This window comes from Procambarus clarkii, chromosome 38 (assembly GCF_040958095.1).
Source record: "Procambarus clarkii isolate CNS0578487 chromosome 38, FALCON_Pclarkii_2.0, whole genome shotgun sequence".
NCBI lineage: Eukaryota > Metazoa > Arthropoda > Malacostraca > Decapoda > Cambaridae > Procambarus > Procambarus clarkii.
Window position 1 is genome coordinate 8,136,232 of NC_091187.1, and position 13,873 is coordinate 8,150,104.

A 13,873-nucleotide genomic window follows, 5' to 3' on the forward strand; every position below is an offset into this window, starting at 1 on the left:
TTTATGTGATTTTAACAAAATATCATCGAATTAGGCAATATTTTGCCGTTTTTCCACATTTTTGTGAATTTTGAGTTTATTGTAATTAATTCATTAAATATACGATAAAAATGATGCAAACACATAATTGATTTGAAATTAACCTTAAATACTTCATTTTCAATCATCTATTTGTTTCTCGTTAAAATACTTGATAAGATATTGAAAAGAGGAGAATTTCTGTTTTCATTGCATATATTGACGTTTAAGCCGGATTAGAGCGGTTTTACGTATACAACTTCCGTCGGTAATATAAACGGAAAATCAGGAACATTTTTCGTTAATACTAATAAAAACACATTCATTTTTATCATTTGTATTGGAAACAACATTGTCATATGTCTTTTCTTGGATCTAAATATTACGAAACCTCGCTCTATGATTTGAAGTTAAAATCCTCAAATAAGGTAAAATAGTGACTTTTTCACGTTTTTCATGTGGTGTGATTTTACGTAAATATATTCGTTTTTACCAATATTTGGATACTACTTCATGTTTTCTGACGATATGTGATTTGGCCTTCAAATCTCAGAATTTCGCAAATGTTGCATTTTTAAGCAAGTTTCTTGCATTTTGTTTCGTACTAAAAATCATCGAATTTAGCAATATTTTGACGTTCATCACCCCCTTTTCCTTTATGTGATTTAAGCAAAATATCATCGAATTAGGCAATATTTTGCCGTTTTTCCACGTTCCTATGAATTTTCAGTTTATTAGTATTAATTCATTAAATATACGATAAAAATGATGCAAACACATAATTGATTAGATAATAACCTTAAATACTTCATCTTCAATCAACAATTTGTTTCTGATTGCAATACTGAGTAATATAATGAAAAGGGGAGAAGTTCGGTTTTTATTGCATATATCGACGTTTCATCAGGAACAGAGCGGTTTTACGTGTACATCTTCCATCGGTAATTAAAACAGAAAATCAGGAACACTTTAGTTCATTCTAATGAAAACACATTGTTTATTATCATTTGTATTGGAAACAACATTGTCATATGTCTTTTCTTGGATCTAAATAATACGAAACCTCGCTCAATGATTTGAAGTTAAAATCGTCAAATATGGTAAAATAGTGACTTTTTTCACGTTTTTCATGTGGTGTGATTTTACGTAAATATATTCGTTTTTACCAATATTTGGATACTACTTCATGTTTTCTGACGATATGTGATTTGGCCTTCAAATCTCTGAATTTCGCAAATGTTACATTTTTAAGCAAGTTTCTTGCTTTTTGTTTCGTACTAAAAATCATCGAATTTAGCAATATTTTGACGTTCATCACCCCTCTTTTCCTTTATGTGATTTAAGCAAAATATCATCGAATTAGGCAATATTTTGCCGTTTTTCCACGTTCCTATGAATTTTCAGTTTATTAGTATTAATTCATTAAATTTTACGATAAAAATGATGCAAACACATAATTGATTAGATAATAACCTTAAATACTTCATCTTCAATCAACTATTTGTTTCTGATTAAAATACTGAGTAATATAATGAAAAGGGGAGAAGTTCGGTTTTTATTGCATATATCGACGTTTCAGCCGGAATAGAGCGGTTTTACGTGTACATCTTCCATAGGTAACTTAAACGGAAAATCAGGAACATTTTAGTTCATTCTAATGAAAACACATTGTTTATTATCATTTGTATTGGAAACAACATTGTCATATGTCTTTTCTTGGATCTAAATAATACGAAACCTCGCTCAATGATTAGAAGTTAAAATCCTCAAATATGGTAAAATAGTGACTTTTTACACGTCATGATTTTTAGTACGAAACAAAATGCAAGAAACTTGCTTAAAAATGCAACATTTGCGAAATTCTGAGATTTGAAGGAAAAATAGCATATCGTCAGAAAACATGAAGTAGTATGGAAATATTGGTAAAACGAATATTTCGATACTACTTCATGATTTCAGACGATATGTTATTTTCCTTCAAATCTCAGAATTTCGCAAATGTTGCAATTTTAAGCAAGTTTCTTGCATTTTGTATCGTACTAAAAATCATCGAATTTCGTATTATTTTGACGTTTATCATCCCCTTTTCCTTTATGTGATTTAAAAAAATATCATCGAATTAGGCAATATTTTGCCCTTTTTCCACGTTTCTGTGAATTTTCAGTTTATTGGTATTAATTCATTTAATATACGATAAAAATGATGCAAACACATAATTGATTAGATAATAACCTTAAACACTTCATCTTCAATCATCTATTTGTTTCTCGTTGAAATACAGAGTAATATATATAAAAGGGGAGAAGTTCGGTTTATATTGCATATATCGACGTTTCAGCCGGAATAGAGCGGTTTTACGTGTACATCTTCCATCGGTAATATAAACGGAAAATCAGGAACATTTTAGTTAATTTTAATGAAAACACATTGATTTTTATCATTTGTATTGGAAACAACATTGTCATATGTCTTTTCTTGGATCTAAATAATACGAAACCTCGCTTTATGATTCGAAGTTAAAATCCTCAAATTTGGAATAATATTGACTTTATTTCACTTTTTTCATGTAGCTTGATATTACGTAAATATATTCGTTTTTACCAATATTTCGATACTATTTCATATAGTATCACAATATGCGATTTGGCTTTCATATTTCAGATTTTCGCATAATATTGCATTTTACGCAAGTTTTCTTGCATTTTGTTTCGTGCTAAAAATCATCGAATTTCGTAATATTTTGACGTTTATCATCCCCTTTTCCTTTATGTGATTTAAAAAAATATCATCGAATTAGTCAATATTTTGCCGTTTTTCCACGTTTCTGTGAATTTTCAGTTTATTGGTATTAATTCATTAAATATACGATAAAAATGATGCAAACACATAATTGATTAGATAATAACCTTAAACACTTCATCTTCAATCATCTAATTGTTTCTCGTTGAAATACTGAGAAATACTGAGAAATATATAAAAAAGGAGAAGTTCGGTTTTTATTGCATATATCGACGTTTCAGCCGGAATAGAGCGGTTTTACGTGTACATCTTCCATCGGTAATTTAAACGGAAAATCAGGAACATTTTAGTTCATTCTAATGAAAACACATTGTTTATTATCATTTGTATTCGAAACAACATTGTCATATGTCTTTTCTTGGATCTAAATAATATGAAACCTCGCTTTATGATTTGAAGTTAAAATCCTCAAATATGGTAAAACAGTGACTTTTTTCACGTTTTTCATGCGGTGAGATTTTACGTAAAAATATTCGTTTTACCAATATTTCGATACTACTTCATGTTTTCTGACGATATGTTATTTTTCCTTCAAATCTCAGAATTTCGCAAATGTTGCATTTTTAAGCAAGTTTCTTGCATTTTGTTTCGTACTAAAAATCATCGAATTTAGCAATATTTTGAAGTTCATCACCCCCCTTTTCCTCTATGTGATTTAAATAAAATATCATCGAATTAGGGAATATTTTGCCGTTTTTCCACGTTTCTGTGAATTTTCAGTTTATTGGTATTAATTCATTAAATATACGATAAAAATGATGCGAACACATAATTGATTAGATAATAACCTTAAATACTTCATCTTCAATCAACTATTTGTTTCTCATTGAAATACTGAGTAATATATTGAAAAGGGGAGAAGTTCGGTTTTTATTGCATATATTGACGTTTCAGCCGGAATAGAGCGGTTTTACGTTTACATCTTCCATCGGTAATTTAAACAGAAAATCAGGAACATTTTAGTTCATTCTAATGAAAACACATTGATTTTAATAATTTGTTTTGGAAACAACATTGTCATATGTCTGTTCTTGGATCTAAATAATACGAAACCTCGCTTTATGATTCAAAGTTAAAATCCTCAAATTTGGAATAATATTGACTTTTTTCACGTTTTTCATATTACGTAAATATATTCATTTTTACCAATATTTCGATACTATTTCATGTAGTATCATAATATGTGATTTGGCTTTCATATATCAGATTTTCGCATAATATTGCATTTTAAGCAAGTTTTCTTGCATTTTTTTCGATACTATTTCATGTAGTATCACAATATGTGATTTGGCTATCATATATCAGGTTTTCGCATAATATAGCATTTTAAGCAAGTTTTCTTGCATTTTGTTTCGTACTAAACATCATTGAATTTAGCAATATTTTGACGTTTATCACTCCCCTTTTCCTTTATGTGATATAAACAAAATATCATCGAATTAGGCAATATTTTGCTGTTTTTTCCACTTTCCTGTGAATTTCCAGTTTATCGGTATTAATTCATCAAATATACTATCAAAATGATAGAAACACATAATTGATTAGATAATAACCTTAAATACTTCATTTTCAATCATCTATTTGTTTCTCGTTAAAATACTGAGTAAGATATTGAAAAGGGGAGAAGTTCGGTTTTTATTGCATATATCGACATTTCACCCGGAATAGAGCGGTTTTACGTGTACATCGGCAATATAAACGGAAAATCAGGAACATTTTTCGTTAATACTAATAAAAACACATTCATTTTTATCATTTGTATTGGAAACATCATTGTCATATGTCTTTTCTTGGATCTAAATATTACGAAACCTCGCTCTATGATTTGAAGTTAAAATCCTCAAATAAGGTAAAATAGTGACTTTTTTCACGTTTTTCATGTGGTGTGATTTTACGTAAATATATTCGTTTTTACCAATATTTGGATACTACTTCATGTTTTCTGACGATATGTGATTTGGCCTTCAAATCTCAGATTTTCGCAAATGTTGCATTTTTAAGCAAGTTTCTTGCATTTTGTTTCGTACTAAAAATCATCGAATTTAGCAATATTTTGACGTTCATCACCCCCCTTTTCCTTTATGTGATTTAAGCAAAATATCATCGAATTAGGCAATATTTTGCCGTTTTTCCACGTTTCTGTGAATTTTCAGTTTATTAGTATTAATTCATTAAATATACGATAAAAATGATGCAAACACACAATTGATTAGATAATAACCTTAAATACTTCATCTTCAATCAACTATTTGTTTCTGATTAAAATACTGAGTAATATAATGAAAAGGGGGAGAAGTTCGGTTTTTATTGCATATATCGACGTTTCAGCCGGAATAGAGCGGTTTTACGTGTACATCTTCCATCGGTATTTTAAACGGAAAATCAGGAACATTTTAGTTCATTCTAATGAAAACACATTGTTTATTATCATTTGTATTGGAAACAACATTGTCATATGTCTTTTCTTGGATCTAAATAATACGAAACCTCGCTCAATGATTTGAAGTTAAAATCCTCAAATATGGTAAAATAGTGACTTTTTTCACGTTTTTCATACGGTGAGATTTTACGTAAAAATATTCGTTTTACCAATATTTCGATACTACTTCATGCTTTCTGACGATATGTTATTTTTCCTTCATATCTCAGAATTTCGCAAATGTTGCATTTTTAAGCAAGTTTCTTGCATTTTGTTTCGTACTAAAAATCATCGAATTTAGCAATATTTTGACGTTTATCATCCCCCTTTTCCTTTATGTGATTTAAGCAAAATATCATCGAATTAGGCAATATTTTGCCGTTTTTCCACGTTTCTGTGAATTTTCAGTTTATTGGTATTAATTCATTAAATATACGATAAAAATGATGCGAACACATAATTGATTAGATAATAACCTTAAATGCTTCATCTTCAATCAACTATTTGTTTCTCATTGAAATACTGAGTAATATATTGAAAAGGGGAGAAGTTCGGTTTTTATTGCATATATAGACGTTTCAGCCGGAATAGATCGGTTTTGCATGTACATCTTCCATCGGTAATATAAACAGAAAATCAGGAACATTTTAGTTCATTCGAATGAAAACACATTGTTTTTTTATCATTTGTATTGGAAACAACATTGTCATATGTCTTTTCTTTGATCTAAATAATATGAAACCTCGCTTTATGATTCGAAATTAAAATACTCAAATTTGGTTTATTAGTAACTTTTTTCACGTTTTTCATGTTACGTAAATATATTCATTTTCACCAATATTTCGATACTATTTCATGTAGTATCAGGATATGTGATTTGGCCTTCAAATCTCAGAATATCATGTAATATTGCATTTTAAGATAGTTTTCTTGCATTTTGTTTCGTACTAAAAATCATCGAATTTCGTAATATTTTGACGTTTATCATCCAACCTGTCCTCTTAAAAAGAACGTCAACAGTTGCCGTTTGACTCTACGGCTGTTTTTGGACGTTATTTTGTCTTAAACTACGTCTATTTTCGCTTCCAAGGACTATCTCTTGTTATACAATGAAATACCACACTCTTATTATTCTATAACTCACTGACTATGCTCTGATATATGTTCTTCAAGTAAAAATACATATATTTTTGCCTTAATTAGGCCATTATCCAGAAAATTCCAGCCCATCGATCTTTATATTTAGGAAAACATCTAATAAATTTGAAAATGAATTTTTCGTTCGCCGACAGTTTCCTGTTACTATTTAGTCTTTTATGCTTTAATGTCGCTGGTCATTGTGACTTTCCCAGGATTTATATATGTTTTGTAGTAGCATTTAGTCACACTACAGTAATTTAACTAATGGGAAACCTTTATAGTCGTCGTAAATTAGTAATAATCATTTATCAAATAATAAATTAGCAAACATGTACAACTTCTTATGTTACGACTTTTTGGGTAGGCCGTTCTGTTTGTTTACAACCCCAATGTTTCAAAAAACACAATACTTTTAATATATAAGTGACTAAGCATGCTCTAATACATGGCCCTCAATGAAAATTGTTTTTTTTTGTTAATTTGTCCATAATGAATAAGATTCGTTACTGTTGATCTTTATATTAAGAAAAACATCTAAGAAATTTGGTATTGAATTTTCGTTCAAATAAAGTTTCCAGTTACTATTTCCTAGTTATCCTTAAATGTAGGTGGTCATTATTTTACTGTTATGTATATAGAAATTTAGCATTATGCATTTATAATACAGAACAATTTGATCGTTCCACTGCCTCATAATTATATAAAATACATTGTGACAAATACTTGATAATTAAAATCAGAGTTTTTTGACAACTATAAAAAATCCTGTTGAAATCATGCCGTTTTGAGTTGTCATACGCTTCTTAGTAAATAATATTGTGTAATGTTTGGCACAATTTATCACTGTATTTACAAACTGTTTAGGTATTAATGTATTCATTTTTTTAATGTGTAATATGTTACTTAATCCTAAACTTCTTTTGCAACATTTATATCAGTTATAAATAATTGTCGCGAAACGGCGTATGAAAAAATAAATTTCCCCAAATGAAATTAGTGTATCGGCGATCGAGCGGTCATATTTAAAAGTGTATACTCTTGTCACTGTTCTGACATTAGTTTTCGATGTACGTATTTCATTTTTGTACCAATGTGTTCGCAATAGAATGTTCTAGAAGAACATAAGTATAAAACGTCACATAAGGATGTGTTCGACCGGCAACATATATGAAAACTACGTCGATTATACTCGTCGTGTCAATAATACAATTGTTTTACCACGCTGATTCAATGCCATACTGTTTTCTCAAATAAGCTCTTCGGCTATTAGAGAAAACGTAAATTTCATGCGAACATTTGTAAACTATCCCCAAGTAGATCGGATCGAAACTGGAATTTATACAAATATTTATTCTCGTGTTGCCCGTCAGTGTCACCCTTGAGTAACCAGAAACGGATATACAGTAAAAACTATGTTAACTCATCCTAATCCTTGCACAAGCCCTCCAGAATTTCTTTATTGAAGATCAGCAAAAATTTATTGCGCAGCTTATATTATACAGTTTAAGAATGAGATTTCCTTGTTCTAAAGGAATGAAAATAACACTGCCTTAATCTCAGTCGATTAAGGCAGTGTCTGGGATGCTCCCGGTGCCCGTGCCTGGTGCTCGTGCACCAGGCACGGGCGATAGTGTACGTTTAATTGTTCTTTTAGTGTAAATAACGGAATAAAATGTAAGACATAGTCTGCAGATCTTTTTCCAGATGTCTTTTATTTTTTTTTCCTAAAGAAAACTAAGATATTGCGAATTTTGCTTAACAAGTACATTAATTATTAACTTTTTGTCGTTATTATTGTTATAATTAAAAGAATTACATCTTGTTTTTTGCCTATGTACAAAACATAGTCTAATAACCACAGTTCGTTGCCCCTAAATCATCACAACATAACCAGTTTACTCATGTCATCGCCCCTAAATCAACAAAAACAACCAGTGTATTATTGTAAATAATTATATCTTATGATTTCTTAGCAATTGTAAGACATTTTTAAGACTCTAACCTTCGTAAGAAGGTATGATGTATACGAACTGACCGACCGGGCTTCACAACAAAAACATGGCCACATGAGTTGGATTATTCCGGTAATATTGAACTACTGTTCATTGTTATTAGTTTAACAATACTGTTAGGGAATGTCATAAGAGTTAGGGAATGTCATAAGAGTAGTCACAGGGCAACCAAAGATACCCAGCTTCTGGGTACGGGATCTTTGCCCGAAACGCTATGCGTGCTAGTGGCTTTACAATAATAATAATAATTTATTTAGGAAAAATATATACATAGATGCAGAGTTACAGTACAAACATTCTGTTTGATTTATAGATAGAGGTAGTACATACAATACCTAAAGCCACTAGTACGCATAGCGTTTCGGGCAAGATTGTAAAATCATCATTATTCCTATTTTCTCTCTTAACCCCCAGTGTACCTTCTCGTATATTAATAAATAAATAACCAGGGTTTTTTTATGCGGCTGTGCTGAAAGCCTGACGTAAAATAAATCATTGTGTCGGAGAACAGGAAGCTACAAATTAGGCTTATATTGAGGTTCCCCGCTCCCCCCTTTCCCCCCAATTACAGGTCTGTCTTATTACCACAAGCTACCACAAGCTTCACAAAGCTTCCTGGCAATACGTTAGTAATGAATAAATATGATATGTTAGGCTGACCTAACCTAACCTAACCTAATCAAACCTAACCAAATCTAACCTAACCAAATCTAACCTAACCAAATCTAACCTAACCAAATCTAACCTAACTTAACCAAACCAAACCTAACCTAACCTAACCGATGCTTGGATCGTCGACTTGATTTGGTGTATATTTTAATCATATTGCATACTTTATGATAGCCCAAATTATCATAATTTTCAGGACAGAAAAGTGTATGAAGCATTCTTTCATGCTACATATTATCCATTTAGCTAAGAGTATAATTAGCAAATGATTCACAAAAATATTAATTTCACAATTTGATAATTGTCCCAGACAGACGTAAAGATCATTGCATCTTCGTTTTCTGATGTGTTGTTTTGTCATCCAAAGATTGTACATTATTACCTAAAATTCCAATTTAGAATATTTATTAAGTATTACTTAGTTTGCTTTCATCTAGAGTATGCACCTCCTCTCTTGGATTGCCTACCCTCCATCCTTCACCAAACATTAAATATCTTTGCTTATACTAAGTATTTAAAGAGCAATCAATACCTGCTTGATGGGGTTCTGGGAGTTTTTTTACTCAGCAAGACTGGCAGTAGGCCAGGCTTGACTTGTGAGAGTTGGGTCCACCAGGCTGTTGCTTGGAGTGGCCTGCAGGCGCACATACCCACCACAGCCCGGTTGGTCCGGCACTCCTTTGAGAAAACTATCTAGTTTTCTCTTGAAGAAGTCCACGGTTGTTCCGGCAATATTTCTTATGCTCGCTAGGAGTATACTGAAAAACCGCAGACCTCTGATGTTTATTCAGTACTCTCTGATTGTGTCTATGGCACCCCTGCTCTTCACTGGTTATATTCTTCATTTTCTTCCATATTGTTCACTTCAGTACGTTGTTATTTTACTGTGTAGATTTGGGACCTGGGCCTCCAGTATTTTCCATGTGTATATTATTTGTTATCTCTCTTGTCTCCTTTCTAGTGAGTACATTTGGAGAGCTTTGAGGCGATCCCAATAATTTAGGTGCTTTATCGAGTCTATGCATGCTGTATATGTTCTCTGTATTCCCTCTATTTCAGCAATCTTCACCTGCTCTGAAGGGGAAAGTGAGTACTGAGCAGTACTCAAGACGGGACAACACAAGTGACTTGAAGAGTACAACCATTGTGATGGGATCCCTGGATTTGAAAGTTCTCGTAATCCGTCCTCATTTTTCTGGCTGCCACAATATTTGCTTGGTTATGCTCCCTAAACTTTAGTTCGTCAGACATTATTATTCCCAAGTCCTTTACATGTTACTTTCCTACTATGGACAAATTTGATTGTCCTGTACCCTGTATTATGTTTAAGGTTCTCATTTTTACCATATCTGAGTACCTGGAATTTGTCGCTGTTAAACATCATGTTATTTTCTGCTGCCCAGTCGTAAACTTTATTAATACTGTATCTACTTGTAGTTTTTCAATATCTTCAGCAGAGGTCATTTTTAAGCTGATTTTTGTGTCATCTGCCAAGGATGATCCAACGCTGTGCCTTGTATATGAGTCTATATCTGATATGAGAATAAGGGAAAGCAATGGTGCAAGGACTGTATCTTGAGGTACAGAGCTTTTAACTGTTCTTGGACTCGATTTTATATGGTTGACTGTTACTCTTTGTATTCTGTTTGACAGAAAACTGAGTATCCAGCGTTCTATTTTATCAGTTATTCCCATTGACCTCATTTTGTGTGCTATCACTCCATGGTCAAATTTGTCGAATGCGTTTGTGAAATCCGTGTACTGTATACCACATCTGCATTCCGTTTTTCTTCTAATGCCTCAGTGATTTTGTCGTAATGGTCAAGTAGCTGTGAGAGGCATGATCTTCCCGCTGTAAATCCATGTTCGCCTGGATTGTAGAGATCATTTGTTTCCATGAAAGTAGTGACCTGACTCCTGATCAATATCTCAAATACTTTTATTATGTGGGACGTTAGTGCAACTGGTCTATAATACTTTGCCAGTGCTTTGCTCCCTCTCTTGTGTAGAGGGGCTATGTCTGCTGCTTTAAGCGCATCTGGTATTTCCCCCGTGTCCAATCTCTTCCTACTCACTATACTGAGTGCCTGTGCTAATGTCACTTTGCATTTCTTTATAAATATTAAATTCCATGAGTCTGGACCCGGGGCTGAGTGCATGGGCATATTGTAAAATTCTCTTTCAAAATGTTCCATGCTCGTGTTGATATTGGTTATATTTACAGGGGTTTGGATATCACGCATAAAGAAGTTGTCCGGATTTTTTACTTTCATGCTGTGTATCTGAGTGCTAAACATATCCTCATACAGCTTTTTTAGGATTTCACTAATTGTAAAATTAGTGTTATGACAAATTAGAAATTTGTCATCCTCAATGTATGAACCTTCACTAATACAAATAGGTCCAATATTGGCATTGATATTTTCTTATGATTTAGCATAAATGAAGAAATATTTTGGGTTTTCCTTTATTTCTTGAATTGCTTTTTTGTCTAGTTGCCTCTCTTCAATCTGATATGAATGCTTCAGTCTCTGTTTTATTTCTACAATCTCCCTGTTTAAATTATTCCTTCTTTGTATGAAAAGTTGTCTGCTTAATCATTTCTGTTGTTTTTTTGTAGTGTCGCCTGCGTTTTCTTTCTACGTTGGACCTTTTTCTGGTTTTCCTCAAAGGAACATATTTCAGACAGACTTCATAGGCTTCAGAAGTCTGTTTTTCTATTCTTTGTGTATGATGTTTATTACTTAGAACACATTCCCATTGAACGTTTGTAAGTTCCCCATTTATTTTTGCCCAGTCTATCCTTTTATTATTATTATTAAAATTGGATTTATTGAATAACCCTTCTCACTTGTTGTTTCTCTTAGGCCTACTACCATTATTAATGTTAGTTTTCACTTCAATGTTGTCCGAGTACGTAGTGTTTGAGACAGTAATGTCGCTGATTAGCTCATCATTGTTTGTAAATATCAGGTCCAGCGTGTTTTCGTTCCTAGTTGGTTCTGTAATCTGCTGACTGGGCGAGAATTTGTCACAGAATCTCAGTAGTTCTCTGACCTGTAGTTTGTTATTTCCAGGTTGATTTCCTGCTATAATGTTATTTTTACTATTCTCCATTTTAAAATGGGCAGATTGAAGTCTGCAAAGAAGATAATATCTGGTACTGGGTTTGTTAAGTTATCAAGGATATTCTCTATTTTGTGGATTTGCTCAGTTAATTTCTCAACTGTTGCATCTTTCAGTTTGTATATTAAAATAATAATTAGATTTATATTTTCAACCCTGATTCCAAGTACCTCTACCACCTCATTAGTTGAGTTCAGGAGCACTGTTCATGCCAGTTCCTCTTTAATATACAGACCTACTCTTCCACCTGACCTTATTACTCTGTCACATCTATATAAATTATAATTTTGGATCCAGATTTCACTATCCATGTGGTCTTTTGTGTTGAATGATTTGCTCATTCAAATCATTCATTCATCATTTGCTCATTGATTTGATCATTCAAATATGAACGATTTCCCATATTGTGTATGACTTCTGGTGAGCTTAGGTAGTTCTACATTATAATGTAATTATACTGTACTGCACAGTTTATCATAACCCAAATTATCTTTATTTTTCAGTCCTGAGAAACGCTTTACAGCGATTATGTCCCTCATGTAATATTATCGTGAACATTAATCAACATGTCTGCAAGTGTGGCTATAGGCTTTTTGATGTCAAACGTAAAGCTCAGCCGGAAAGCCAGGCTCAGGCAAATATCAAGAGATCAGAAAAGAAAAAACATATACCTGTTGTACATGGTAAGCTCACTTATATTTTTATTCACAATGTTTAATATGGAAATAAATAACATATAATTGATTAATTTAATTTTATTTAAAGGAAATATTTTACTCCCTTTCATATTGTTGTAAAGATTACCAACATATATTGTCAAATGAGCAATTTATGTCATCTGCATTTAAAATACAGCTTTCACACACTTCACGTATTTGTGTTGGATAATATCATTTTCCAGCTTTACATAGAATACTTTGTGTTCTTTATCTATGTTCAGATGAGTTGCATAAAAGTGTGCAAGATTTACAACACCAAAAGAAATTGAAGGAGATTGAAGAGGAGATAACAAGGCTTCGAGCAATTTATGATTCCCAAAATAACAACCCAAAAAGGCGGACAATTATGTACACTGGCACTTCGTCTAGAAAAAGCAGAGCTTTAGGTATTAGTATTATTGCCAACAGTTAAATATAATCACTAACTGCTCTTAAATGTAATTATAAATAATTTGTTATAGTAATATATTTTTTACATTTTTTTTTCTATTACTAGGCACACCATCAAATCCTTTCCCTTGCAGTCATGAAGTAATGAAACCTCCAGTTTCTGTTGTAGACGTTATACCCCAAAATATCAATGGTATGTTATCTAATTATTTTAGAGAGATACAAATATAAATGCATTGCCATAGTAACCAAGGACTAAGTTTCAAATACTGTACAGTGTGTGTGTGTGTGTGTGTGTGTGTGTGTGTGTGTGTGTGTGTGTGTGTGTGTGTGTGTGTGTGTGTGTGTGTGTGTGTGTGTGTGTGTGTGTATATATATATATATTATACAGTATATATATATTATATATATGTCGTACCTAGTAGTCAGAACTCACTTCTTGGCCTACTATGCAAGTACCGATTAACCTAATAGGCCAAGTGACTTTTTATTTTCAATAAATTGTTTCCTTTTTTTTTAAATATTATTATTATATTATATTAATAACATAAATTATTGATTTAGTTATGTTAGTTTAGATT

General features: G+C 32.0%; 1 protein-coding gene across 1 annotated transcript in view; it reads left to right on the forward strand.

Moving 5' to 3' along the window:
* Nucleotides 1–8,420: 8,420 nt before the first annotated feature.
* Nucleotides 8,421–13,873, forward strand: part of LOC138349626 (uncharacterized) — a 10,560-nt gene continuing 5,107 nt past the window's right edge. The window contains exons 1-4 of the mRNA XM_069337680.1: nt 8,421–8,460; nt 12,687–12,866; nt 13,124–13,288; nt 13,399–13,485. Coding sequence (XP_069193781.1) covers nt 13,249–13,288; nt 13,399–13,485 — 127 coding nt within the window. The 5' untranslated portion in view covers nt 8,421–8,460; nt 12,687–12,866; nt 13,124–13,248. The remainder of the gene's footprint in view (nt 8,461–12,686; nt 12,867–13,123; nt 13,289–13,398; nt 13,486–13,873) is intronic.